The sequence below is a fragment of the Salmo salar genome, chromosome ssa22 (assembly GCF_905237065.1).
Source record: "Salmo salar chromosome ssa22, Ssal_v3.1, whole genome shotgun sequence".
Taxonomy (NCBI): Eukaryota; Metazoa; Chordata; class Actinopteri; order Salmoniformes; family Salmonidae; genus Salmo; species Salmo salar.
Window position 1 is genome coordinate 58,775,363 of NC_059463.1, and position 27,475 is coordinate 58,802,837.

Below are 27,475 nucleotides of genomic sequence, written 5' to 3' on the forward strand. Positions count from 1 at the left end.
TAGAGGCATGGTAAACTAGCCTGGCTACCCACTCAACCCCTTAGAGGACATGGTAAACTAGCCTGGCTACCCACTCAACCCCTTAGAGGGCATGGTAAACTAGCCTGGCTACCCACTCAACCCCTTAGAGGGAAAGGTAAACTAGATATAGTCCTTAGCTCACTCCAGACCTGTCTGCCCTTGACCAGCACAAAAACATCCTGTGGCGTTCTGCACTAGCATCGAATAGCCCCCGTGATATGCAACTTTTTAAGGAAGTTAGGAACAAATATACACAGGCAGTTAGGAAAGCTAAGGCTAGCTTTTTCAAACAGAAATTTGCATCCTGTAGTACAAACTCAAAAACGTTCTGGGACACTGTAAAGTAGATGGAGAATAAGAGCACCTCCTCCCAGCTGCCCACTGCACTGAGGCTGAATCCACTATAATTGAGAATTTCAATAAGCATTTCGCTAAGGCTGGCCATGCTTTCCACCTGGCTACCCCTACCCCGGTCAACTGCCCGGCACCCTCCACAGCAACCCGCCCAAGCCCCCACCATTTCTCCTTCACCCAAATCCAGATAGCTGATGTGCTGAAAGAGCTGCAAAATCTGGACCCCTACAAATCAGCCGGGCTAGACAATCTGGACCCTCTCTTTCTAAAATGATCAGTCCAAATTGTTGCAACCCCTATTACTAGCCTGTTCAACCTCTCTTTCGTATCGTCCGAGATCCCCAAAGATTGGAAAGCTGCCGCGGTCATCCCCCTCTTCAAAGGGGGAGACACTCTAGACCCAAACTGTTACAGAGCTATATCTATTCTACCCTGTGTTTCTAAGGTCTTCGAAAGCCAAGATAACAAACAGATTACCGACCATTTCGAATCCCACCGCACCTTCTCCGCTATGCAATCTGGTTTCAGAGCTGGTCATGGGTGCACCTCAGCCACGCTCAAGGTCCTAAACAATATCATAACCGCCATCGATAAGAGATATTATTGTGCAGCCGTATTTGTCGACCTGGCCAAGGCTTTCGACTCTGTCAATCACCACATTCATATTGGCAGACTCGACAGCCTTGGTTTCTCAAATGACTGCCTCGCCTGGTTTACCAACTACTTCTCTGATAGAGTTCAGTGTGTCAAATCGGAGGGCCTGTTGTCCGGACCTCTGGCAGTCTCTATGGGGGTGCCACAGGGTTCAATTCTCGGGACGACGTTCTTCTCTGTATACATCAATGATGTTGCTCTTGCTGCTGGTGATTCTCTGATCCACCTCTACACAGACGACACCATTCTGTATACTTCTGGCCCCTACTTTGGACACTGTGTTAACTAACCTCCAGACGAGCTTCAATGCCATACAACTCTCCTTCTGTGGACTCCAACTGCTCTTAAACGCAAGTAAAACTAAATGCATGCTCTTCAACCGTTTGCTGCCCGCATCTGCCCGCCCGACTAGCATCACTACTCTGGACGGCTCTGACTTAGAATATGTGGACAACTACTAATACCTAGGTGTCTGGTTAGACTGTAAACTCTCCTTCCAGACTCACATCAAACATCTCCAATCCAAAATTAAATCTAGAATTGGCTTCCTATTTCGCAACAAAGCATCCTTCACTCATGCTGCCAAACATACCCTCGTAAAACTGGCCTCCAACACTCTAATCAACAAATTGGATGCAGTCTATCACAGTGCCATCCGTTTTGTCACCAAAGCCCCATACACTACCCACCACTGCGACCTGTACGCTCTCGTTGGTTGGCCCTCGCTTCATACTCGTCGCCAAACCCACTGGCTCCAGGTCATCTACAAGTCTCTGGTAGGTAAAGCCCCGCCTTATCTCAGCTCACTGGTCACCATAGCAGCACCCACCCGTAGCACGCGCTCCAGCAGGTATAGCTCACTGGTCACCCCCAAAGCCAATTCCTCCTTTGGTCGTCTTTCCTTCCAGTTCTCTGCTGCCAATGACTGGAACGAACTGCAAAAATAAATGAAGCTGGAGACTCATATCTCCCTCACTAGCTTTAAGCACCAGCTGTCAGAGCAGCTCACAGATCACTGCACATAGCCCATCTGTAAACAGCCCATCTATCTACCTCATCCCCATACTGTATTTATTTATTTATCTTGCTCCTTTGCACCCCAGTATCTCTACTTGCACATTCATCTTCTGCACATCTACCATTCCAGTGTTTTATTGCTATATTGTAATTACTTCACCACCCTGGCCTATTTATTGCCTTAACTCCCTTATCTTACCTCATTTGCCCTCACTGTATATAGACTTTTTCTACTGTATTATTGACTGTATGTTTTGTTTATTCCATGTGTAACTCTGTGTTGTTGTATGTGTCGAATTGCTATGCTTTATCTTGGCCAGGTCGCAGTTGCAAATGAGAACTTGTTCTCAACTAGCCTACCTGGTTAAATAAAGGTGAAATAAAAATAACATAAAAAAAGGTAAACTAGCCTGGCTACCCACTCAACCCCTTAGAGGTCAAGGTAAACTAGCCTGGCTACCCACTCAACCCCTTAGAGGTCAAGGTAAACTAGCCTGGCTACCCACTCAACCCCTTAGGAGGTCAAGGTAAACTGGCCTGGCTACCCACTCAACCCCTTAGAGGTCAAGGTAAACTAGCCTGGCTACCCACTCAACCCCTTAGAGGTCAAGGTAAACTAGCCTGGCTACCCACTCAACCCCTTAGAGGTCAAGGTAAACTAGCCTGGCTACCCACTCAACCCCTTAGAGGGCAAGGTAAACTAGCCTGGCTACCCACTCAACCCCTTAGAGGTCAAGGTAAACTAGCCTGGCTACCCATCCACATCGCTCTGGCCAACTGACGTTTATTCTCCACCATGTATCTGGATTTGCCTCCCTTCCTGGCAATTTGTAGAATGCGAACACATTCTGACCGTTGTGATTGGTCCCAGAAACCGATTGGTTGGGCCAGAGGCGCTACATGATGACGTTATCAACTTTGATTGGTGATTCAAAAATCGCTGATGAATATGTTTTGTACAACGCCCCTCATTTCGAAAGTCACACAAACGGCTTGGCTAGGACAGCAGTCTCAGACTGAATGTACGCAGCGATCGATAGAGCCGGGGAATTAAAGTTCATGGTGAGTCGTCAGGCAAAAGGTAAAACGCCAGAAAATACAAAGCCATTCTGGGCGATCACCTTCAACCTATGGTGAATCATTTCTATCCTGATGGGAGTGGTCTCTTTCAGGACGCCAACGCCCCCATCCACAGGGAACGAGTGGTCACTGAATGGTGTGATGAGCGTGTAAAACCATGTAAACCATATACCCACGGTGGTCGTCTCAGTCACCAGATCACAACCCTATTGAACACTTACGGGAGATTCTGGAGCGGCGCCTGAGACAGCGGTTTCCACCACCGTCAACAAAAACACCAAACGATGGAATTTCTGGTGGAAGAATGGTATCACATCCCTCCAATAGGAGTTCCAGACTCTTCTAGAATCGAGGCTATGCCAAGGCGCACTGAAGCTGTTCTGGCTCGTTAAAACACTTTATATAATGTTAGTGTGTTTCCTTTATTTCGGCAGTTACCTGTAGGTCTGAATAAGGTCTTATTCGGGTACTCTGTCCCCAGCCCATGGACCCCATGGCCTTATTGAGATCTGTAAAGAAGCAGTCTAGTAATGCATTTTAACCTCTAACATAGGCCATTCATATCAGCATGACAAGGCTACTGAGCCATAATTGAGGCTGATGAAGGCAATTAACCCTAACCGTCGGTAATAAACCAGCAATTTATTTTTCCGCTGTTACCATTCTTAAAAATCGGCATAGCTTTTGTTTTTTTGTCCACTGACATGTTAAAACTGTATGTGTATTGTACCGCAATAGCAAGGTTTCCATCCAAATGGCGATAAAAAATGTTTAACAAAGAGCATAAAGAAAAATATGCAAACCAGTGGCGTTTTCCCACCATCACAGATCAGAATCAGTGAGTGATAACGTAGCGAAAACAAAAATGTACTTTTTAGCTTCAGATTTTCACGTTTTGAATAAAAGTCTAAAAGAAAAAAATGAAAAGTCTAATGCGTTTCCATATCGAGAGTTGTCACAAAGAAGACACTGCTCTTGGCACGTGCCCTCTAGCCAACATCTCTCAGATACAGATATAATGGATAAGAGCAAGAATCATTTTTATTTGTCAAACGGGCAGTCGAGCATCAAGTCACCGGAATAAGACCGTCGATATTTATTGGAAAAGGAGCATCAAGCTCATCATCTTGCACTTTCACCACCCTGTGAAGTTCATCATAACTTATTTCATCTGTAGCCTAATAAACTGCTTGCTTTCCTGAAGAGTCGTAGTGGGACGACCACACAACATATCATCCAAGTTTACGTCGATATGATGGTTATTGGTTATGATGGTTAAGGGCTCCCGAGCGGCTCAGCGGTCTAAGGCACTGCATCTCAGTGCAAGAGGTGTCACTACAGTCCCTGGTTCGATTCCAGGCTGAATCACATCCGGCCGTGATTGGGAGTCCCATAGGGCGGCGCACAATCGGCCCAGTATCGTCCGGGTTTGGCCGGGGGTAGGCCGTCATTGTAAATAGGAATTTGTTCTTAACTGACTTGTCTAGTTAAATAGACGTTAAATAACATTTTATTTCAAAAAATAAATAAAAAATTTGGGGAAAAAAAAATCAATATTTGTGCATAAATGCATTTCTCCCATAATTAATTTTACCGACACAAAAAGATCCATGTCGAACGAACATTTATAAAACGACACCGAAACTTCCTGTTTCCATCACAGCTGTGGCGATTGTGTATACTTTACTGCATAGAAACTGTGGATGGAAATGTGATTAATAATGACATAGAAATAGAGAAACAAGAACAGTGCTCCCATTACAGACCCAACAACATGGGCCATTCTGATCAGCATAACTCTTTGTCCCCACCGCCACTACTGACCTTGCTGAGATCAGTGTTGAAGCTGTCCCAGTCTCGTAGCTGGGCCACCTGGACAGCATCCTCTGTGTACTTGATCAGGAAGTAAGGAACAGCTGAGGTCCCTGTTTCACTGCACAGACTGTCATAGGCTGCCTGTAAGGCTGAGGTCTGGAGGGAAGAGAGAGGGGGTACAGGTCAACACACTGTCATAGGCTGAGGTCTGATGGGAAGAGACAGGAAGCTGTACAGGTCAACACACTGTCATAGGCTGAGGTCTGGAGGGAAGAGACAGGAAGCTGTACAGGTCAACACACTGTCATAGGCTGAGGTCTGGAGGGAAGAGACAGGAAGCTGTACAGGTCAACACACTGGCATAGGCTGAGGTGTGGAGGGAAGAGACAGGAAGCTGTACAGGTCAACACACTGTCATAGGCTGAGGTCTGGAGGGAAGAGACAGGAAGCTGTACAGGTCAACACACTGTCATAGGCTGAGGTCTGGAGGGAAGAGACAGGAAGCTGTACAGGTCAACACACTGTCATAGGCTGAGGTCTGGAGGGAAGAGACAGGAAGCTGTACAGGTCAACACACTGTCATAGGCTGAGGTCTGGAGGGAAGAGACAGGGTATTGGCCCTCGCCCGCCCTCCCTACGGAAAATCTGACCACGACTCCATTTTGTTGCTCCCAGCCTATAGACAGAAACTAAAACAGGAAGCACCCGCGCTCAGGTCTGTTCAACGCTGGTCCGACCAATCGGATTCCACGCTTCAAGATTGCTTCGATCACGTGGACTGGGATATGTTCCGCATTGCGGCGAACAAAAAACATTGACGAATACGCTGATTCGGTGAGCGAGTTTATTAACAAGAGCACTAGCCTATGTCAATCTACTATCCCCCGTAGTACAAAAGTTGACCTGTTCTATTCTGTGTGAGTAATAAATATTCCAAACAGTCTGGGACAGTTGTGGGATGCGATAGATCCCAAATTAATACAACCACTAGCATTTAAAAAAAAAACTGTTTTACGCAATGTGGCTGTTTATCTTAAAATATTAATAAACTATTAGGTTATTTCTTCACATTCTAAGCCCTGCTAATATTAGGAAAGTTGAGAAATAAATATGTTAGGGCTAGCCTATAGAAAACTGATGGGATCCTCCTCTTTTTAATAGAGGCCATCACTCTGTTTTCTCACACAATTGCATAGCCTATAGAAATGTTAAGCAACATGAGCTCTCATGTAGTGTTGGATTAGATTTTCCATTACATTTGCATTGATGTCAGAGTGATTAGAGGGACAATAGAGTGCTGAGTAGCAGGCAGTTAGCTAGTCTGGTAGACTACTAATGACCAGCAGGAGCATCAGAGCTAGGAGAAGCCTAACTATCGTGACTAAACGGTCACGTGGAATTTGACTTCCTTCATGACTCGTGACCCCCGGTGTAGCCGTAATACGCTCACCGCAACATCCATACCTCAACCTAACCTACATTTCACCCTAGACTGTCTGTATAGTCTTTCCTGGGATTTCCAAGGTTCCTGTAACTTTCCCAAAAATTCCTAGGTTTTCCATAAATCCTGTTTTCCTCCTTATTCCTTCCTATTATTTATCAGGGAAAACCTGTTAAGTCCGGGGAAGTAAAAAAACATGAGCTGACGCACACCCAGAATAGTAGTTAGTGTGGAGGTGCTGACTAACGCTCCATGTATAAACTCCCAGCAATTTAATGTGTATTTACAGTGATGTGAAGGCACAGTGATGCAGAAACGTTGGTAAATACCCAGTAAATTACTGGGAGTTTATACATGGAGTGTGCAACTTTCTTTATTATGATAGTTTATAGTTCGGGGAAGTAACCAGAATTTTGCAACCCTAGTCCCAGTCCTTCCCCACATATGTGACAGTTATCTTGGTAACCTGGTTCACCCCAGACTGACTCTGTATTCCCCTACTATCTGTGTTCTATGTTTGACTTTTACAGTCGTAAAGTTGACTCCCCAGAACATTCCAGATTATTGTGGGTCAAGAGGCAGGTGATAAGCAGAGATCCTGTTCACACACACACCCACGCAAACACACATACTCTAGTGATGCTCTGGTTGACTCACACACCCACAACACAACACTCAGTAACCTACTTTAGTGTGGTCCAATGTACATCCTCTAATCTATGTATAAAATGTGAGTACCTGTTTAGAAGAGAAGACTTGTTCTAACGTAGCAGGCTCTTTGAGGATCTTAATTCCCTCAGAGAAACAGAGAGCTGGGAAACAGAACCAGTAGTAGAAGTGGTACTTCTTCAGGTCCTGGCAGAGAGAGAGAGACAGATGGAGACAGACAGAGAGAGAGAGAGAGAGAGAGAGAGAGAGAGAGAGAGAGAGAGAGAGAGAGAGAGAGAGAGAGAGAGAGAGAGAGAGAGAGAGAGAGAGAGAGAGAGAGAGAGAGAGAGAGAGAGACAGAGAGACAACTTAAATGCAGTGAACAGAATCCATTGTAAAAGTAATTCAACTATATTATAAACTTATACAAAACCATGTTTTACGCACTGCATAAGTCAGCAAAAGGAATTTGCAGAGGAGGGATGGGTCCTTGAGAGCATCACCGGACTGTATGGAATCCCAAATCTGGCAAGGACAAGAAGGGGCACTGAAACATGAGATATTTCCTGACCAATACTACATAAGAAGCTAACATATTAAACACAATTACAAGATGGCCTCATGTAGTAAGAATATCTGTCAATGGCCTATGCTCCCTGAGGAGCGCTGTTTATATATAGATAATTGGGTCTTACCATAGACAGATGTAGTGTATTTCTACGTAAGTAATACATGTCTACAGGTCTATGAAATGGGCCTTACCTCCGTGGCCTGTTGTTCCAGCAGTGCTTTTTTGTCTGAGGTCTTGAAGGCCTCTAGCGTGTTGGTGTTGTACAGGGTCCCTGTGACGGGACAGCAGCGGGCTGGGCTGGGGCCATCCCTACACAATCGATCAGGAGCAACATGATGAACACATGCCTATTTCACTTTGTGTATCTCACATTACATATCCCATTTGTTAGCCCTCACTACAAAGATAGAAGACATACTGTACCAGTCAAAGTGAGCGATGTCTATAATCTTAGGGGGGAAAAAAAAGTTGCCATGTAGAACCGAAACGGGTTCTTTGGTTGTCACCATAGGAGAACCCCTTTTGGTTCCAGGTAGAACCGTTTCAACAGAGGGTTCTACATAGAACCCCAAATAGTTCTACCTAGAACCAAAAAGGGTTCTATCTGGAACCAAAAAGGGTTCTCCTATTAGGACAGCCAAAGAACCCTTTTTTTCTAAGAGTGAAGCTCTAATACTTACGCCTCAAATGCACTAAACTCCAAAGTCAGGCGAGTGGGGAGGCCGACCGGATCGCCTAGTTCAAAGACAATAGACACAAAATCAGTCACAGGTATCAAAAAACGATACTTTATTGCAAACCCACACAATTGTGTCTCACAAGTAGTCTCCATTTCACTTGTGACAGCTATCAACATTGAACATGACTGAACCAAGTCAAGACAGTCACACAAAGACAGGTTTGTTAGGCCTATAAAATGTTATTGTATAGGTAGCCTATAGGTATAAAGTCACCATTGTAGTAGTATGTACCCTTGGATATTCTTTTGCAATTCTTTCTTACTAGTATGAAAATATATAAAATAATATATAATATTAGGCTAGCCTATGTATATCTCTCTCCATTTTACATGTGACAGCTGTCAAACATTGAAGAGCCAAGTCAAGAGAGAAAGTCACCCAATGCTCCAAGAACGTTCCTCATCGTTGTGTAGTTTAGAGTAATTAGCGAGGTTAGCTAGCCAGCCGCGCCGCGACGCCGTTGTCCAGACTCCAGACTTAGTCAACACACCTAGTCATCATCAAACCCACTGCTAGCTAGCCAACCTTTAATGACTAGCAGCACTGTAGAAACTAATACATTACAATGGAACGATTTGACTAGTGCAGTGTTAGTTGACTTTGTCATAGTTTGATAATTGTGTAGTTTGGAGTAATTATCGAGGTTAGCTAGCCAGCTATTTTCGTCCCCCGCGACGAAAATAGGTTACCGAGCCAGCTACACTTTCAAACAAAGTCAACAACGCAGCCACTGCTAGCTAGCCTACTCCACCAGCCAGCAGTACTGTATCATCTTCGTCATTTTTAGTCAATAAAATTTTTGCAACGTAAGCTTAACTTTCTGAACATTCGAGACGTGTAGTCCACTTGTCATTCCAATCTCCTTTGCATTAGCGTAGCCTCTTCTGTAGCCTGTCAACTATGTGTCTGTCTATCCCTGTTCTCTCCCCTATGCACAGGCCATACAAACGCTTCACACCGCGTGGACGCTGCCACTCTAACCTGGTGGTCCCAGCGCGCATGACCCACGTGGAGTTCCAGGTCTCCGGCAGCCTCTGGAACTGCCGGTCTGCGGCCAACAAGGCAGAGTTCATCTCAGCCTATGCAACCCTCCAGCACCTCGACTTCTTGGCACTGACGGAAACATGGATTACCACAGATAACACTGCTACTCCTACTGCTCTCTCCTCATCTGCCTACGTGTTCTCGCATACCCCGAGAGCATCTGGCCAGCGGGGTGGTGGCACTGGAATCCTCATCTCTCCCAAGTGGACATTCTCTCTTTCTCCCCTGACCCATCTGTCTATCTCCTCATTTGAATTCCATGCTGTCACAGTTACCAGCCCTTTCAAGCTTAACATCCTTATCATTTATCGCCCTCCAGGTTCCCTTGGAGAGTTCATCAATGAGCTTGACGTCTTGATAAGTTCCTTTCCTGAGGATGGCTCACCTCTCACAGTTCTGGGTGACTTTAACCTCCCCACGACTACCTTTGACTCATTCCTCTCTGCCTCCTTCTTTCCACTCCTCTCCTCTTTTGACCTCACCCTCTCACCTTCCCCCCCTACTCACAAGGCAGGCAATACGCTTGACCTCATCTTTACTAGGTACTGTTCTTCTACTAATCTCATTGCAACTCCCCTCCAAGTCTCCGACCACTACCTTGTATCCTTTTCCCTCTCGCTCTCATCCAACACTTCTCACTCTGCCCCTACTCGGATGGTATTGCGCCGTCCCAACCTTCGCTCTCTCTCTCCCGCTACTCTCTCCTCTTCCATCCTATCATCTCTTCACTCTGCTCAAACCTTCTCCAACCAATCTCCTGATTCTGCCTCCTCAACCCTCCTCTCCTCCCTTTCTGCATCCTTTGATTCTCTATGTCCCCTATCCTCCAGGCCGGCTCGGTCCTCCCCTCCTGCTCCGTGGCTCGACGACTCATTGCGAGCTCACAGAACAGGGCTCCGGGCAGCCGAGCGGAAATGGAGGAAAACTAGCCTCCCTGCGGACCTGGCATCCTTTCACTCCCTCCTCTCTACATTTTCCTCTTCTGTCTCTGCTGCTAAAGCCACTTTCTACCACTCTAAATTCCAAGCATCTGCCTCTAACCCTAGGAAGCTCTTTGCCACCTTCTCCTCCCTCCTGAATCCTCCTCCCCCTCCCCCCCCTCCTCCCTCTCTGCGGAAGATTTCGTCAACCATTTTGAAAAGAAGGTTGACGACATCCGATCCTCGTTTGCTAAGTCAAACTACACCGCTGGTCCTGCTCACACTGCCCTACCTTGTGCTTTGACCTCTTTCTCCCCTCTCTCTCCAGATGAAATCTCGCGTCTTGTGACGGCCGGCCGCCCAACAACCTGCCCGCTTGACCCTATCCCCTCCTCTCTTCTCCAGACCATTTCCGGAGACCTTCTCCCTTACCTCACCTCGCTCATCAACTCATCCTTGACCGCTGGCTACGTCCCTTCCGTCTTCAAGAGAGCGAGAGTTGCACCCCTTCTGAAAAAACCTACGCTCGATCCCTCCGAAGTCAACAACTACAGACCAGTATCCCTTCTTTCTTTTCTCTCCAAAACTCTTGAACGTGCCGTCCTTGGCCAGCTCTCCTGCTATCTCTCTCAGAATGACCTTCTCGATCCAAATCAGTCAGGTTTCAAGGCTGGTCATTCAACCGAGACTGCTCTTCTCTGTGTCACGGAGGCTCTCCGCACTGCTAAAGCTAACTCTCTCTCATCCTCCTAGACCTATCTGCTGCCTTTGATACGGTGAACCATCAGATCCTCCTCTCCACCCTCTCCGAGTTGGGCATCTCCGGCGCGGCCCACGTTTGGATTGCGTCCTACCTGACAGGTCGCTCCTACCAGGTGGCGTGGCGAGAATCTGTCTCCGCACGACGTGCTCTCACCACTGGTGTCCCCCAGGGCTCTGTTCTAGGCCCTCTCCTATTCTCGCTATACACCAAGGCTCTGTCATATCCTCACATGGTCTCTCCTATCATTGCTATGCAGACGACACACAATTAATCTTCTCCTTTCCCCCTTCTGATAACCAGGTGGCGAATCGCATCTCTGCATGTCTGGCAGACATATCAGTGTGGATGACGGATCACCACCTCAAGCTGAACCTCGGCAAGACGAAGCTGCTCTTCCTCCCGGGGAAGGACTGCCCGTTCCATGATCTCGCCATCACGGTTGACAACTCCATTGTGTCCTCCTCCCAGAGTGCTAAGAACCTTGGCGTAACCCTGGACAACACCCTGTCGTTCTCTACTAACATCAAGGCGGTGACCCAATCCTGTAGGTTCATGCTCTACAACATTCGCAGAGTACGACCCTGCCTCACACAGGAAGCGGCGCAGGTCCTAATCCAGGCACTTGTCATCTCCCGTCTGGATTACTGCAACTCGCTGTTGGCTGGGCTCCCTGCCTGTGCCATTAAACCCTACAACTCATCCAGAACGCCGCAGCCCGTCTGGTGTTCAACCTTCCCAAGTTCTCTCACGTCACCCCGCTCCTCCGGTCTCTCCACTGGCTTCCTGTTGAAGCTCGCATCCGCTACAAGACCATGGTGCTTGCCTACGGAGCTGTGAGGGGAACGGCACCTCCGTACCTTCAGGCTCTGATCAGGCCCTACACCCAAACAAGGGCACTGCGTTCATCCACCTCTGGCCTGCTCGCCTCCCTACATCTGAGGAAGCACAGTTCCCGCTCAGCCCAGTCAAAACTGTTCGCTGCTCTGGCACCCCAATGGTGGAACAAGCTCCCTCACGACGCCAGGACAGCGGAGTCAATCACCACCTTCCGGAGACACCTGAAACCCCACCTCTTTAAGGAATACCTAGGATTGTATAAAGTAATCCTTCTAACCCCCCCCCCCCCTTAAAAGATTTAGATGCACTATTGTAAAGTGGTTGTTCCACTGGATATCATAAGGTGAATCCACCAATTTGTAAGTCGCTCTGGATAAGAGTGTCTGCTAAATGACTTAAATGTAATGTAAATGTAATGTAAATGTTTCATTGCTCACCATTGTAGTAGTAGCCTTTGATATTCTTGGGGCTTTCATCCAGTCGGTAGTCGTTGAGTTTCTTCTGAGTGAGCTGGTGCCAGAAGCCTGCCTCTAAGGCACTGGAGAAAGGAGCAAACTGCAGCTTTTGATCTGCGCTGTCTTTGTCTACGGGCACAGAAGCCATCTCTATCACCGCTCCTGTTCCTTGATGCTCAGATACAATCTATATAAAAGACATGAGGGGGGGGGACGAGAGATGATTGGAGAAAATAAGAGGAAAAGGGTTGAAAAGAGAGAAGAAAAGAAAGCAGAGAGAAGTAAAATTGTTCATGACAGGAAGTAATTTAAGGAACTGATATAGCTACTTTAGCACGTTGATTAACAACTGGACTCCATAAGGGTCATCTCCTACAAAAGTTTTCCAACTATTCTTTCCTGGAGATGTTGGAGTGTATAGCTAGTTAAACATGTTAATAATGTATTGATGTGTGACTCTGGGTGTGCTGGCAGAGTGACAGATGGAGCTCTTCAGTAGTGTTGTTAGGGAGTTGTCCCTAGCTAGCTAACTGTCATGTGGCAACACTATTCAATTCACACCTTATACCTCTATTCTACACACACACACACACACACACACACACACACACACACACACACACACACACACACACACACACACACACACACACACACACGAGATCTGGCAGCTTGTATACTCAGCTGCCTGGGAGATATGAATTATCTGATTGTATTATATCTTCTGTTTCAATAACACGATTACAGCAGCCAGCTGTGGCTTCCTGCATGGCTAGTCTACATGACAACAGCTAGCTAGCTAACTACAGTACTAGAGTATTCATGCTGTTCCCACCTTCCACGGTGGAGTCGATTACAAGGCTCCTGTCATGCACATAACACCAAACACGACGAGTTTAACTGAGCCAAAGGATATGTCACTTAGCTACATAGAACTGTTGAGCACTGAGAGAAGTGCGTTTACATTTAATTTGTTTTTACCCGTGATAAACTTACCCAAATACACCTCGCTTCCTTATTCAGATCATGTGATCAACTGTTTTGTCGTTGCCGCAATGCACTATGGGTACGCGCACAATGTTGTTGCTAGGTAGCCGTTAGCTAATTAGCTACAGTTGCTACATTTGTCTCTTTCTGTTGATTGTTATGTAACTAATTACATTTATTTTACTGGCTACAACTTGTCAGTTTGGGTTGTTTTGTGCTGGGGGACAAAATCGCCAATGCCGACTTGGTAAATCTAACGTTAGCGAACTTAGCTAGCTGTCTGTGCTAAATAGCTAGCAAACCGGTAAGAATAAATTCCAGATGTAAGTTATGGCGCATGTACCATAGAGTAAAAAACGAAAAACCAAAACATGAACATGAAACCGCAGACAATGAGACAAGAAAAAACGGACAGAAACTTGTACGCTCCACTCCTCATCTCGACGTTACTAATTTTCTGCCCGGATGAGCCAATAAAACTATCAATGTTTTTTTGTTGTTGCTAGTTAGCAATAAGCTAACAACCCAGCTATCTAACTAATTAATGAACAAAAAAAAGCACCAGGAAGTAAGCTGACGGATAGTCCTTAAAACAGGCCAAAAAGAGGGGACATAGTCGCATGTGTCTTCTGTAGAAAAGCATACTCTAGAAGTCATGTCAAATGAGGATTTTCGTGTTGAGCCACATTCCATGCACTCAACTTCATTGGTTATTTAATTGGTTGAGTTAAACCAACCAGCTAGGCTGGTACTGCTCAGGCAGTTTTTCCATGCAGCACCAACCCAACTTTCCACAGCCCACTTTAGCTTCTAATCATTTCCCAATTATCCTAATCAATAAAGTATTCACTTCACTGTAACATGTAAAGATAAACTAGCTATATTCCATTGGGTCCATCTACAATGTAGATGCATGAGTATTTCTGTGTCCAATTTCATGCCACCACTTATGTGCATAGAAGTTAGATGGACAAGGGCCAATGGACATCAGTAGGGGCCCCTGGCCTGTCTCTAGCTTATTGTCTCTAACCCTTGTTTACAGTTCTGAACAGCAGATGGGTATAAACAGTGTAGTAGTGTAGCTTCCACCAAATAGCCAACACCTTACAGATCAGCTCACCGTGAAGGGTTAGGGAGTGAATTGGGACAGTTTGTGAGTCATGTGTTTTGGTTCCACTGGAGAGGAATAGCTGATTCCAATACACTAGAAAATCGTTGTAAATGTCTGAATGTCTGTCAGTATAGCCTTCAGAGGTAATTCTCTGTAGTCCAGCTATTCACATATTTAGCCATCAGTCTTTTTAATCCCCAATAATGTATTTACCCAGATTATTAAGGCAAAAGTGAAAATAACTATAATTATGGTGGCTTGCATGACCTCAACTCAGGATGTGGCCAACACATTATTTACAGATATTGACATTTTGTCTACATAGAGAGTGAGCTATGAGTAAATGTATTTAGTAAATGTTAAAAGCTTCTTTTTTTTTTATATAGTAGAATGTAAACATATCGTGTTGCCTTGTTTACCACAGTGTGAGCTCTGAGTTACAGCAGTAAGGTTTAGTCTACACTAGCGCCCCCTCAAATCAAGGCAAACCACTGAAATACTTTGAGATGTCTTTTTGTATAAATATTTTTGGTAATGGAAGTACAGTATAACAGTTTGCTACTCATCCATTACAAACCACACCAGTTCAGACTCTTTTATTGGAAATTACAGACACGACTGACTAAAATAAATGTAAAAAGTCAGACAAGACTCCTTGAAGACTGGAATGCATGGTTGGTTGCGGTTTGAGATAAGACACATTTCCATTTTCACCCAAAAAATTGACAATTAAGGTTTGAACTTTAATCAGATTGTATTGAAAGGGTCTTTTTTATTGGAAATTACAGACACGACTGACTAAAATAAATGTAAAAAGTCAGACAAGACTCCTTGAAGACTGGAATGCATGGTTGGTTGCGGTTTGAGATAAGACACATTTCCATTTTCACAAAAAAAATTGACAATTAAGGTTTGAACTTGAACCAGATTGTATTGAAAGCGTCTCTGTGCCTTCTTCTGCAGAGTTATTGAAATTAATAATCAATAAATACAGAATTGCAATGCTTTCTGTTATTTCACAATAACACGTGGCACTTATTGTTGAGTGAGAAGGATGATGTTATGGTTTGGGTTTGATACAGAAATATTTAGGCCTACAATAAATAAGCATTATATTTACAAAACTATACAAAGTTAAGGTACCAAATTGAAGTTACTCAAAACATGCAAGCACACCTAAGTTAAAGCAGCATCAAAAACATAACTGAAAGGGCTACCTGCCAATCAAGACACTGTTCAGAAAACATTTCATCACAAATGAATGTGTAAAATCTTTTTGAACACCCTTTTGAAATTCTCATTGCAGAGGGGGTATATGATTGGGTTCAAAGTAGAGTTTATATACCCGAGCCATATCGTGAACATATGTAGGTCGTGATGTACACAGGTTTGGCAGAAAGCCATGACCATAAAGACTATGAAGTAGGGGATCCAGCACGTCATGAACCCAGCTATAATACAGCCCAGCTGCTTGGCCGCTTTGTGCTCCTTATGGACCTGAAGGCTCTGGATACGCTGCCTGGACTGGGCACAGAACTTCTGCCAGGTCTGCTTAAGAGTCACAGCGTTGGCTACAGCGTCCGGGTTAGCACCATCATCAGGCTCTGAGTCTTCCTGGGGCCATGGTGACGGGGGTGAATTCAGAGACTGGGTGAAATCGTTGTACAACATGGTGGTGTACCTCTGCACGTCAGCTTTCTGGGTTATCTCGCAGACGTCAGCCACAGAGTTTAGCGGCACGGCTATGTCGCTCACGGATACGTACAGTTCCTGCGCGTTGTTGTCGTCGGAGTGTGTGAAGCTGAGAGGTAGTGTTGACAGGTTCAAAGGGGTCTCTGAGTCTGAATCCTTCCCCTGAAAAGACAAAGAGCTGCTCTTTCTTTTGCCCTTTACAGTCGTCCTGAGATGTTTTGTCATTCTGAGCAGTGAATGACTGGAGTGAGAGTCTTTCCCAGACTTGGGTTCCCTGGATGCGTTGGTTTCAGTTGTATCTGTTGAGTTGTACAGCTGGTCTAAAGTGTACTGATCAAAGTCACAGTCGTTTCCCTTCTTTTCCTTGTTAGAAGACTCGCAGGGTCCATTTCCTGTTTGGGCTTTGTGTTCTATACGGTTTCCCGCCACAGAATCTGTAGGATTGATAATCTTTTCCCTCTCTCTGATGTGCTTCCTCACAGCCATGTAGATGCGTGAGTAGAAACACAGCATCAACAGAGATGGAAGGTGGAAGTTAAACACTGAAGTTAAAACCTTAAACCACGTAACAAACCGGAAATCAGTGTCACACTTATTCTCCATTTCCGGCTTAAGATCGACAGTAGCAAACGATCTCCACCCTAGAATAGGAATAATCCACATCGTAGACAACAGCCAGGCCCCTGAGATCATAACGCTAGCTCTCCTTCTGGTCCGGTACTTCAGGTACCTCAGCGGCTCGTGAACGGACCGATACCGATCCAGACAAAGTACAAACAGACTAAAGATGGAGGCTGTGCTGGCTACATAATCCATGATGAGCCAGAACTGACAGACGACTCTCCCCAGCCTCCACTCATCCTCCAGCAGATAGACCAGGTTGAGGGGCATCACGGTTGCCCCGACGATGAGATCCGCCACGGAGAGGCTGACGATGTAGAGGTTGCCCACCGTGTGGAGGGTGCGCTCCTTCTTCACAGCGTAAAGTACCAGGATGTTCATGACGACGGTGAACAACGACAGGAAGCCCAGGAAGACACCTAGAGTAGATAGGATAGATTTTTTATTTTTTTATTTTTTTATTTCACCTTTATTTAACCAGGTAGGCCAGTTGAGAACAAGTTCTCATTTACAACTGTGACCTGGCCAAGGTAAAGCAAAACAGTGCGACACAAACAACAACACAGAGTTACACATGGAATAAACAAACGTACAGTCAATAACACAATAGAAAAATTACAAAAAAGTCTATATACAGTGTGTGCAAATGGCGTGAGGAGGGAAGGCAATAAATAGGTCAATAGTAGCGAAGTAATTACAATTTAGCAGATTAACACTGGAGTGATAGATGTACATAGAGATACTTCATTGTCCCTTGCTTAGAACCAAATTGTGCCTTTCTCAAACACACACACACACACACACACACAAACACACAAACACACACACATACCTAGTAGGGCGTTGTGGAAGCTGTTGTGATGCTCGACGGGTATGGTTGAGTTGGATGGTGACTGTTGGGTCTCATGGTATCGTGGTTCGCTCAAGGTGCTGTTGAAGAAAAGAAAAACACTCCCATTGCTCTAATGCAATACGTTTTATACACCAATGGTTTTGAATAGCTATGACAACAAACACTGCGGTGTACAAAACATTAAGAACACCTGCTCTTTCCATTACAGACTGACCAGGTGAAAGCTATGATCCCTTGTTGATGTCACCTGTTAAATCCACTTCAAATCAGTGTAGATGAAGGGGAGGAGACGGGTTAAATAATATTTTTTAAGCCTTAAGACAATTGAGACATGGATTGTGTATGTGTGCCATTCAGAGGGTGAAGGGACAAGACTAAATATTTAAGTGCCTTTGAACGGGGTATGGTAGTAGGTGCCAGGAGCGCCAGTTTGTGTCAAGAACTGCAACGCTGCTGGGGGCTTTCATGCTCAACGGTTTCCCGTGTGTATCAAGAATGGCCCACCACCCAAAGGACATCCAGCCAACTGGACAACAAGTGGGAGGCATTGCAGTCAACATGGGCCAGCATCCCTGTGGAACGGCTTTCGACAACTCATAGAGTCCATGTAGGGGTGAGAGGTGTCCTTAATGTTTTGTACACTCTGTGTAGAATTTCATTAGACACACAAAGTGGTGGTTTGCAGTACCTGTCTGTGGTGAAGACATCAGGTGCAGACTGAATAGAATCCATCATGGTGCTCCTCTCTAGATAACTTCTTCATCTAAGTATTATTTTTGCGAAGGACCGGTGATCTGTAGGATGTCCATATCACCCCCCTTCCTCTTCATCCTGTCTTGATCCCTTCACATGATGTCAGAAGTGTTGGAAACATCAGGAGTAATCACAGCAATCTGTATCCATGTATCCTCCCTGATTCAATACCCTCTTCAGCCAGTACTGTATCCTCCCTGATTCAATACCTCCATCAGCCAGTACTGTATCCTCCCTGATTCAGTACCCCCATCAGCCAGTACTGTATCCTCCCTGATTCAATACCTCCATCAGCCAGTACTGTATCCTCCCTGATTAGTATCAAGCAGTATATTCCTGATTCAGTAATCTGCCAGTACTGTATCCTCCCTGATTCAATACCTCTAATATATTCCCTGATTCAAACTCATCAGCCAGTACTGTATCCTCCCTGATTCAGTACTCTCATCAGCCAGTACTCTATCCTCCCTGATTCAATACCTCCATCAGCCAGTACTGTATCCTCCCTGATTCAGTACTCTCATCAGCCAGTACTCTATCCTCCCTGATTCAATACCCTCATCAGCCAGCACTGTATCCTCCCTGATTCAATACCCCCATCAGCCAGTACTGTATCCTCCCTGATTCAATACCCTCATCAGCCAATACTCTATCCTCCCTGATTCAGTACCCCCATCAGCCAATACTCTATCCTCCCTGATTCAATACCCCCATCAGCCAATACTCTATCCTCCCTGATTCAGTACCCCCATCAGCCAATACTCTATCCTCCCTGATTCGGTACCCTCATCAGCCAATACTCTATCCTCCCTGATTCAGTACCCCCATCAGCCAATACTCTATCCTCCCTGATTCAGTACCCCCATCAGCCTGTACCATACCTACAAGGTCAAAATAAATAACAGATTATTATCTTAATAAATCTCTCAAGGTCAAACACTGCTTGTTTGCCAAATGGCACCCTATTCCCTAGGTAGACCTGGTCAAAAGCAGTGCACTACATAGGGAATATGTTGCCATTTGGGATGCAACCGGCAACTGGTTTTCTAGAAATCATGGTTGGGGATTTCCATATTTCCTTCTTACTACCCTCTGATTCCGAGAATCTTGCAACCAGGATGCAACCCTAGCACCAACCAGGATACAACCCTAGCTCCATCCAGGATACAACCCTAGCTCCATCCAGGATACAACCCTAGCTCCATCCAGGATACAACCCTAGCTCCAACCAGGATACAACTCTAGCTCCATCCAGGATACAACCCTAGCTCCAACCAGGATACAACCCTAGCTCCATCCAGGATACAACCCTAGCTCCAACCAGGATACAACCCTAGCTCCATCCAGGATGCAACCCTAGCTCCATCCAGGATACAACTCTAGCTCCAACCTGGATACAACTCTAGCTCCATCCAGGATACAACCCTAGCTCCATCCAGGATACAACTCTAGCTCCATCCAGGATACAACCCTAGCTCCATCCAGGATCTAGCTCCATCCAGGATCCAGCTCCATCCAGGATACAACCCTAGCTCCATCCAGGATCTAGCTCCATCCAGGATGCAACCCTAGCTCCAACCAGGATACAACTCTAGCTCCATCCAGGATGCAACTCTAGCTCCATCCAGGATCTAGCTCCATCCAGGATCTAGCTCCATCCAGGATCCAGCTCCATCCAGGATCCAGCTCCATCCAGGATACAACTCTAGCTCCATCCAGGATGCAACTCTAGCTCAATCCAGGATCTAGCTCCATCCAGGATCCAGCTCCATCCAGGATACAACCCTAGCTCCGACCAGGATCTAGCTCCATCCAGGATGCAACCCTAGCTCCAACCAGGATACAACTCTAGCTCCAACCAGGATGCAACTCTAGCTCCATCCAGGATACAACTCTAGCTCCATCCAGGATGCAACTCTAGCTCCATCCAGGATCTAGCTCCATCCAGGATCCAGCTCCATCCAGGATACAACCCTAGCTCCGACCAGGATCTAGCTCCATCCAGGATGCAACCCTAGCTCCAACCAGGATACAACTCTAGCTCCAACCAGGATGCAACTCTAGCTCCATCCAGGATACAACCCTAGCTCCATCCAGGATCTAGCTCCATCCAGGATCCAGCTCCATCCAGGATGCAACCCTAGCTCCATCCAGGATCTAGCTCCAACCAGGAAGCAACCCTAGCTCCATTACTTGTAGGCTTAGGTATTTGTACATGACCTCTCACTGAACCCACAACACTTTTCAGCCAGTACTGGGACTCCCAATCACAGGCAGATGTGATATAGGCTGGATTCGAACCAGGGACTGTAGCGACACCTCTTGCACTGAGATGCTTTTGGTATGATGAATCACACAGCAAGCAACTCAAGGTTACTGAAAAGTCGTTAAATAGGCTACCTGAAGATGAGAGACTATCTGATTCATAACCATCTGTTATTAAGAAAACCATAGACTACTTGTTTGTGTTGGGAACCTTTTTCACCCGTGTGTGTTTACACAGAGATCCCAACATGTATACATGGAAACCAGCCATGAAGTAAATATTTCGTTTTTCGGGGAGTTTTATAACAAATTGCATCATCAATACTTTACCGATCTTAACCTAACACCTAGCGACCTCATCAAGAGGTTCGGACCTCTTGTCATAACGGTTAAGGTGTTGGCTTGACAGATCCTGGACCTGGGTTTGAGTCCAGGTCAGGCTACCCCCCCCCAAATTTGCTACAATAGTTGGTGGTTTTCTGACCAAAAGAGCACAACAACATTCAACAGTCTGTTGCTCAGTAGCTTCATTATTTAGCAGCAATTACCCAGATAGCACATTTGGTTCATGGAAGTTATGGGAACGTACGTTTTTTGGCTTCCCATTGGTTCTGGGAACAAAGCATACGTTTCCTGACCAGTAAAACTGAATGTTTTTTAAATGTTCTGAGAATGGAAGTGAAAGTTTTGCCTGTTATGGGAATAATAATTTTTAGGTTGCAGTTCTGAGAACGTTTTACTATAATTCCAGGGGGGTTCTGAGAATGTTTTACTATAATTCCAGGGGGGTTCTGAGAATGTTTTACTATGGTTCCAGGGAGGTTCTGAGAATGTTTTACTATGGTTCCAGGGTGGTTCTGAGAATGTTTTACTATGGTTCCAGGGGGGTTCTGAGAATGTTTTACTATGGTTCCAGGGAGGTTCTGAGAATGTTTTACTATGGTTCCAGGGTGGTTCTGAGAATGTTTTATGGTTGCAGGGTTCTGAGAATGTTTTACTCTGGTTCCAGGGAGGTTCTGAGAATGTTTTACTATGGTTCCAGGGTGGTTCTGAGAATGTTTTACTATGGTTCCAGGGGGGTTCTGAGAATGTTTTACTATGGTTCCAGGGAGGTTCTGAGAATGTTTTACTATGGTTCCAGGGAGGTTCTGAGAATGTTTTACTATGGTTCCAGGGGGGTTCTGAGAATGTTTTACTATGGTTCCAGGGGGGTTCTGAGAATGTTTTACTATGGTTCCAGGGTGGTTCTGAGAATGTTTTACTATGGTTCCAGGGGGTTCTGAGAATGTTTTACTATGGTTCCAGGGAGGTTCTGAGAATGTTTTACTATGGTTCCAGGGGGGTTCTGAGAATGTTTTACTATGGTTCCAGGGGGGTTCTGAGAATGTTTTACTCTGGTTCCAGGGAGGTTCTGAGAATGTTTTACTATGGTTCCAGGGTGGTTCTGAGAATGTTTTACTATGGTTCCAGGGGGGTTCTGAGAATGTTTTACTATGGTTCCAGGGTGGTTCTGAGAATGTTTTACTATGGTTCCCTGAACGTTTTCCTGGAGGTTTTATTAACATTCTGATGAGGTTTTTGAATAACTTCCTTAAAAAACTTTCACTGAATGTTTCAATAAGGATTTTAATATCACTGCTACGTTAGGTGAAAGATAAGACACATAGAAATGTATTTGTTTTGGCATTAATCATGCATACACATTTTTTTATTTTATTGTGGCACAGCGTCAGTGAGATTTAAACCTATGATCTTCGATTCTCTAGCCATGGAATTAGTCCACTGCGCCACTAGGATGGAGCTAGAATGACATGTATTTTTTTGTTTTTGTTTTACAAAAGCTGTTCATTTTAGTCTATTCAAACGGACCCCATTTCAAAGGAAACAACCACCCAATAAGATTGAGATCAGGTGTGGGCAATTAGTGGTTGTGGCCAACACTCCTGAACACAGATGCGTTGATGCTGAAACCGGAATGTGTGTATTTCAATAACACTCTTAAAACGTTTTCAATGAACATTACTAACGTTTTCTGAACGTACTGAGAACATTTTTAAATAGAAGCATGAGGGAACCTGGTGGAATCATTATGCTGAAGTATTGAAATTCCCACAGGAGAACGTTGTTTCTTAACGTTCTCTGAACTATTTGAGAACAATCCCAACGTCAAACCAGTTGGAGAACGTTCTTAGAACATGAACACGTTTTTTGTTGTTGTTGAAAACTTAACCATGTTTGAACTTATGGGAAACGTTCTGTTAGAGTAAATGAAATGCCAAGAAAGTAACGTTATTTTGTAAAGTTCCTTAAATATGCTGAGAATGTACCAAAGCCAAGCAACTATTCTGTACCATTTCCAGAACGTTGTGGGAAGGTTGTATGCAAAACCACTCTCTCAACAAGCTCTAAGAAACATATTGTTCTCAGAATGTGTGTTAGCTGGGTATAATGTGATTTTTTAAAAAACCATGAAATATCATACAAATGCAAATAAAAGGTATTCGATCATGCCTATGATAGTAGCCTATTTCCTAAGCAATTACATGTTGTGAATTTTCATGATTTATTACCAGGAATCCCAAACTGTTCAAATTCCACCTGTGGAATACACAAAAGAGCAGCATTGACAGGTATCGCAAACTTTTAACTTTTTCTTTCATTTTGTATTACTTACATGTTGTAGTCTTGTTTTATGTTAAATTGGCATACATTACCAGCGATAACTGTAAAAAATAATTTAAAAAAACATTTACAGGAGTAAGTGTTTAAATAATGATTTACTCACCTCAAAGTTGAAAATCTTGAATTAAATTTGAAACATTTGATTTGTAAAATATGACGGTTGACTCGTTTTCCCAGCAGCAGTAGGCAGTGTGTGAGAACATTGCTCGTTGCGGACGGACGCAAGCAGTCACCCACCCACCTTCTTTATCTTGACTCAGAGAGCAGGGCGCATTCAAGGTCTACACTCTACTTACGTTTTTATTAGATTATTGCTTCAGCGACTGTTTACGAAGAGGATTATACAGTATAATCATAGCCCTAGACATTCTGTTGAAATATCCTTTTTATTAACAGTTTCTGACAGAATAATGTAACATTCTGTAAACATGTTAGGTCTATGTTATAATATCTCTTGGACCATAGCACTGGACACCAGTCTATAGGCTACTGTTGGTTTAGCAGGACCAGAGCTAACTTCAGTTTCTGGAAACTACAGAGGATCACTGTATTATACTGTATTATACTGTTATTTCAACAGAGGCCAACACCCCCCCCCCCCCCACTGGAAAAAAAAGTTAAATATCAGAGCCATTACTTCAAACTCTGTTTCCGAACTGCTTTCCACCTTGTGTCAATAACTAATAAATTCCACCAGTGCCTGTACATTTTATATGTGAGTCATTTACCAGATACTCTTATCTAGAGAGACTTACAGTTAGTGAGTCATTTAGCAGATGCTCTTATCCAGAGAGACTTACAGTAGTGAGTCATTTAGCAGATACTCTTATCCTGAGAGACTTACAGTTAGTGAGTCATTTAGTAGACGCTCTTATCCAGAGAGATTTACAGTTAGTGAGTCATTTAGCAGATGCTCTTATCCAGAGAAACTTACAGTTAGTGAGTCATTTAGCAAATGCTCTTATCCAGAGAGACTTACAGTTAGTGAATTCATCTTCAGATTGCTAGGTGGGACAACCACATATCACAGTCATAGAAAGTCTTTTTTTTACCTCAATAGAGTAGCTATCAGTAGAGTCCGAGCTAGACAGGGGGGGGTGGAGTGTGTAAGTGCTGGTTAATTATTATTATAATTTTAGTTTTGGAGGGAGGGGGGCATCTTAATTAATGCATACAGAATGGCACCCTATTCCCTGTATAGTGCACTACTTTTTTAAGTGCACTGTATTTGGGACTAGACCCAATGTCTCTTCCGTCTACAGCTGAGGATCCCTATCTGCTGTGGTTGTGATGATCAGTAATTGATACCTATAATGAGCTATTAGTTGGCTCTCTCCGAGTGACATTTATCTGAAGGTGTCCCCTCACAATGAGCCGCTGTCTGGAACGAAGGCCCAACACAATTATCATAATGTTGTTGACAGGTACCATAGATATACAGCGCATTCTGAAAGTATTCAGACCCTTTGACTTTTTCCACATTTTGTTACGGTACAGCCTTATTCTAAAATGGATTCCATTGTTTCCCCCCTCATCAATCTTCACACAATACCCCATAATGACAAAGCAAAAAGAGGTTTTTATAAATATTGGCAAATGTATTAAAAATAAAACACTGAAATATCACATTTACATAAGTATTCAGACCCTTTACTCAGTACTTTGTTGAAGCACCTTTGGCAGTGATTACAGTCTGGAGTCTTCTTGGGTATGACACTACAAGCTTGGCACACCTGTATTTGGGGAGTTTCTCCCATTCTTCTCTGCAGATCCTCTCAAGCTCTGTCAGGTTGGATGGGGAGCGTCGCTGCACAGTTATTTTCAGGTCTCTCCAGAGATGTTCGATTGGGTTCAAGTCCGGGCTCTGGCTGGACCACTCAAGGACATTCAGAGACTTGTCCCGAAGCCACTCCTGCGATGTCTTGGCTGTGTATTTAGGGTCGTTGTCCTGTTGGAAGATGAACCTTCGCCCCAGTCTGAGGTCCTCAGCGCTCTGGAGCAAGTTTTCATCAAGGATCTCTGTACTTTGCTCCGTTCATCTTTCCCTCGATCCTGACTAGTCTCCCAGTCTCTTCTGCTGAAAAACATCCCCACAGCATGATGCTGCCACTACCATGTTTCACCGTAGTGATGGTGCCAGGTTTCCTCCAGACATGATGCTTGGCATTCAGGCCAATGAGTTCAATATTGGTTTCATCAGACCAGTGAATCTTGTTTCTCATGGTCTGAAAGTCTTTAGGTGCTTTTTGACAAACTCCAAGCGGGGTTTCATGTGTCTTTTACTGAGGAGTCGCTTCTGTCTGGCCACTCTACCTTGAAGGCCTGATTGGTGGAGTGCTGCAGAGATGGTTATCCTTCTGGAAGGTTCTCCCATCTCCACAGAGGAACTCTAGAGCCCTGTCACAGTGACCATCGGGTTCTTGGTCACCTCCTTGACCAAGGTCCTTCTCCCCTGATTGCTCAGTTTGGCCGGACGGCCAGCTCTAGGAAGAGTCTTGGTGATTCCAAACTTATTCCATTTTAGAATGATGGAGGCCACTGTGTTCTTGGTACCCTTCCCCAGATCTGTGCCTCGACACAATCCTGTCTCGGAGCTCTTCGGACAATTCCTTCGACCTCATGACTTGTTTTTGCTCTGACATGCACTGTCTACCTTATATAGACAGGTGTGTGCCTTTCCAAAACATGTCCAATCAATGGAATTTATCACAAGTGGACTCCAATCAAGTTGTAGAAACATCTCAAGGATGATCAATGGAAACAGGATGCACCTGAGCTCAATTTGGAGTCTCATAGCAAAGGGTCTGAATATTTATGTAAATAAGGTATTTCTGTTTTTTATTTTAATACATTTGTTAAAATCTCTAAAAACCTGTTTTTGCTTTCTCATTATGGGGTAGTGTGTGTGGATTGATGAGGAATTTGTTTGATTTTATCCATTTTAGAATAAGCCAGTCTTAGATTGACACCTTGGTATGTATATTAGGACTGAAGAGGACTGTCAACACAGACAGAGATATAATCTCTGAACACTGAATAACATCCGATTTTCTTTTTTGACAACTAATGTCTGAATTTAAATTTATGTTATCATATTGTTCAGCAAGATTGGTTGAAAGACGTATTTTATTACGTCTTTTCAACGTCTTTTCAACGTCTTTTCAACGTCTTTTCAACTTCTTTTCAACGTCTTTTCAACGTCTTTTCAACTTCTTTTCAACGTCTTTTCAACGTCTTTTCAACGTCTTTTCAACGTGTTTTCAACGTCTTTTCAACGTGTTTTCAACGTCTTTTCAACTTCTTTTCAACGTCTTTTCAACTTTTCAACGTCTTTTCAACGTCTTTTCAACGTCTTTTCAACTTTTCAACTTCTTTTCAACTTCTTTTCAACGTCTTTTCAATGTCTTTTCAACTTCTTTATAGCGTCTTTTCATTGTGTGCTCATATGGAGACTGTTATGTGGAATACCGCGACACGGTTTTGTGAAGGAATATAGTGAAACCTTTAATGGACCCTAATATTTAGTGCCCTCCTAGGTTACCTTTTATTTGAGGTACCTTTTTATTTTCCAGCCCAGGGAGATTCAAATCTTACCCTATAAGGTCCAGAGAACTGATGGATTTCTGTTGATGACCCCCTATCTATATGGTGATGACCCCCTGTCTATATGGTGATGACCCCCTATCTATATGGTGATGACCCCCTATCTATATGGTGATGACCCCCTATCTATATGGTGATGACCCCCTATCTATATGGTGATGACCCCCTATCTATATGGTGATGACCCCCTATCTATATGGTGATGACCCCCTATCTATATGGTGATGACCCCCTATCTATATGTTGATGACCCCCCATCTATATGGTGATGACCCCCCTATCTATATGGTGATGACCCCCTATCTATATGGTGATGACCCCCTATCTATATGGTGATGACCCCCTATCTATATGTTGATGACCCCCTATCTATATGGTGATGACCCCCTATCTATATGGTGATGACCCCCTATCTATATGGTGATGACCCCCTATCTATATGGTGATGACCCCCTATCTATATGGTGATGACCCCCTATCTATATGGTGATGACCCCCTATCTATATGGTGATGACCCCCTATCTATATGGTGATGACCCCCTATCTA

The 27,475-nt window shown here is 44.4% G+C and overlaps 2 protein-coding genes across 5 annotated transcripts in view; both read right to left on the reverse strand.

Annotated features, from left to right (window-relative positions):
• atg7 (ATG7 autophagy related 7 homolog (S. cerevisiae)) overlaps window positions 1-14,054 on the reverse strand; it is a 121,792-nt gene extending 107,738 nt beyond the window's left edge. Inside the window, exons 1-7 of one of the 2 annotated variants that reach the window (XM_045705015.1) lie at window positions 13,357-14,054; window positions 12,343-12,547; window positions 8,282-8,336; window positions 7,793-7,910; window positions 7,478-7,555; window positions 7,121-7,237; window positions 4,951-5,097 (exon numbers count right to left, since the gene is read on the reverse strand). In XM_045705015.1, coding sequence (XP_045560971.1) covers window positions 4,951-5,097; window positions 7,121-7,237; window positions 7,478-7,555; window positions 7,793-7,910; window positions 8,282-8,336; window positions 12,343-12,508 — 681 coding nt within the window. In that variant the 5' untranslated portion in view covers window positions 12,509-12,547; window positions 13,357-14,054. 2 annotated transcript variants of the gene reach the window in all.
• A 1,151-nt stretch (window positions 14,055-15,205) lies between these two features.
• On the reverse strand, window positions 15,206-23,748 carry hrh1 (histamine receptor H1). Of its 3 annotated transcripts, XM_014168366.2 has the most exons (5): window positions 23,428-23,748; window positions 23,213-23,240; window positions 18,313-18,467; window positions 17,604-17,701; window positions 15,206-17,190 (listed from the first exon to the last, which is right to left on the reverse strand). In XM_014168366.2, exons 3-5 carry the CDS (start codon window positions 18,357-18,359, stop codon window positions 15,710-15,712), a joined length of 1,626 nt encoding a protein of 541 aa, XP_014023841.1. In that variant the 5' UTR covers window positions 18,360-18,467; window positions 23,213-23,240; window positions 23,428-23,748; the 3' UTR covers window positions 15,206-15,709. The 3 variants fall into 3 exon arrangements, with proteins under 3 accessions (XP_014023841.1, XP_014023840.1, XP_045561391.1); XM_014168365.2 differs by lacking the exon at window positions 23,213-23,240; XM_045705435.1 differs by lacking the exons at window positions 23,213-23,240; window positions 23,428-23,748 and adding an exon at window positions 18,972-21,086 and having other exon boundaries at window positions 18,313-18,662.
• Window positions 23,749-27,475: the final 3,727 nt, after the last annotated feature.

Bases quoted from the DNA above. Each gene is read 5' to 3' on its own strand.
- hrh1 (XM_014168365.2), bottom strand. From the start codon at position 18,359: ATGATGGATTCTATTCAGTCTGCACCTGATGTCTTCACCACAGACAG. The intron at 17,702-18,312 runs GTACTGCAAACC...TTTCTTCAACAG, and splicing joins GATGTCTTCACCACAGACAG to CACCTTGAGCGAACCACGAT. The intron at 17,191-17,603 runs GTATGTGTGTGT...TATCTACTCTAG, and splicing joins CTTCCACAACGCCCTACTAG to GTGTCTTCCTGGGCTTCCTG.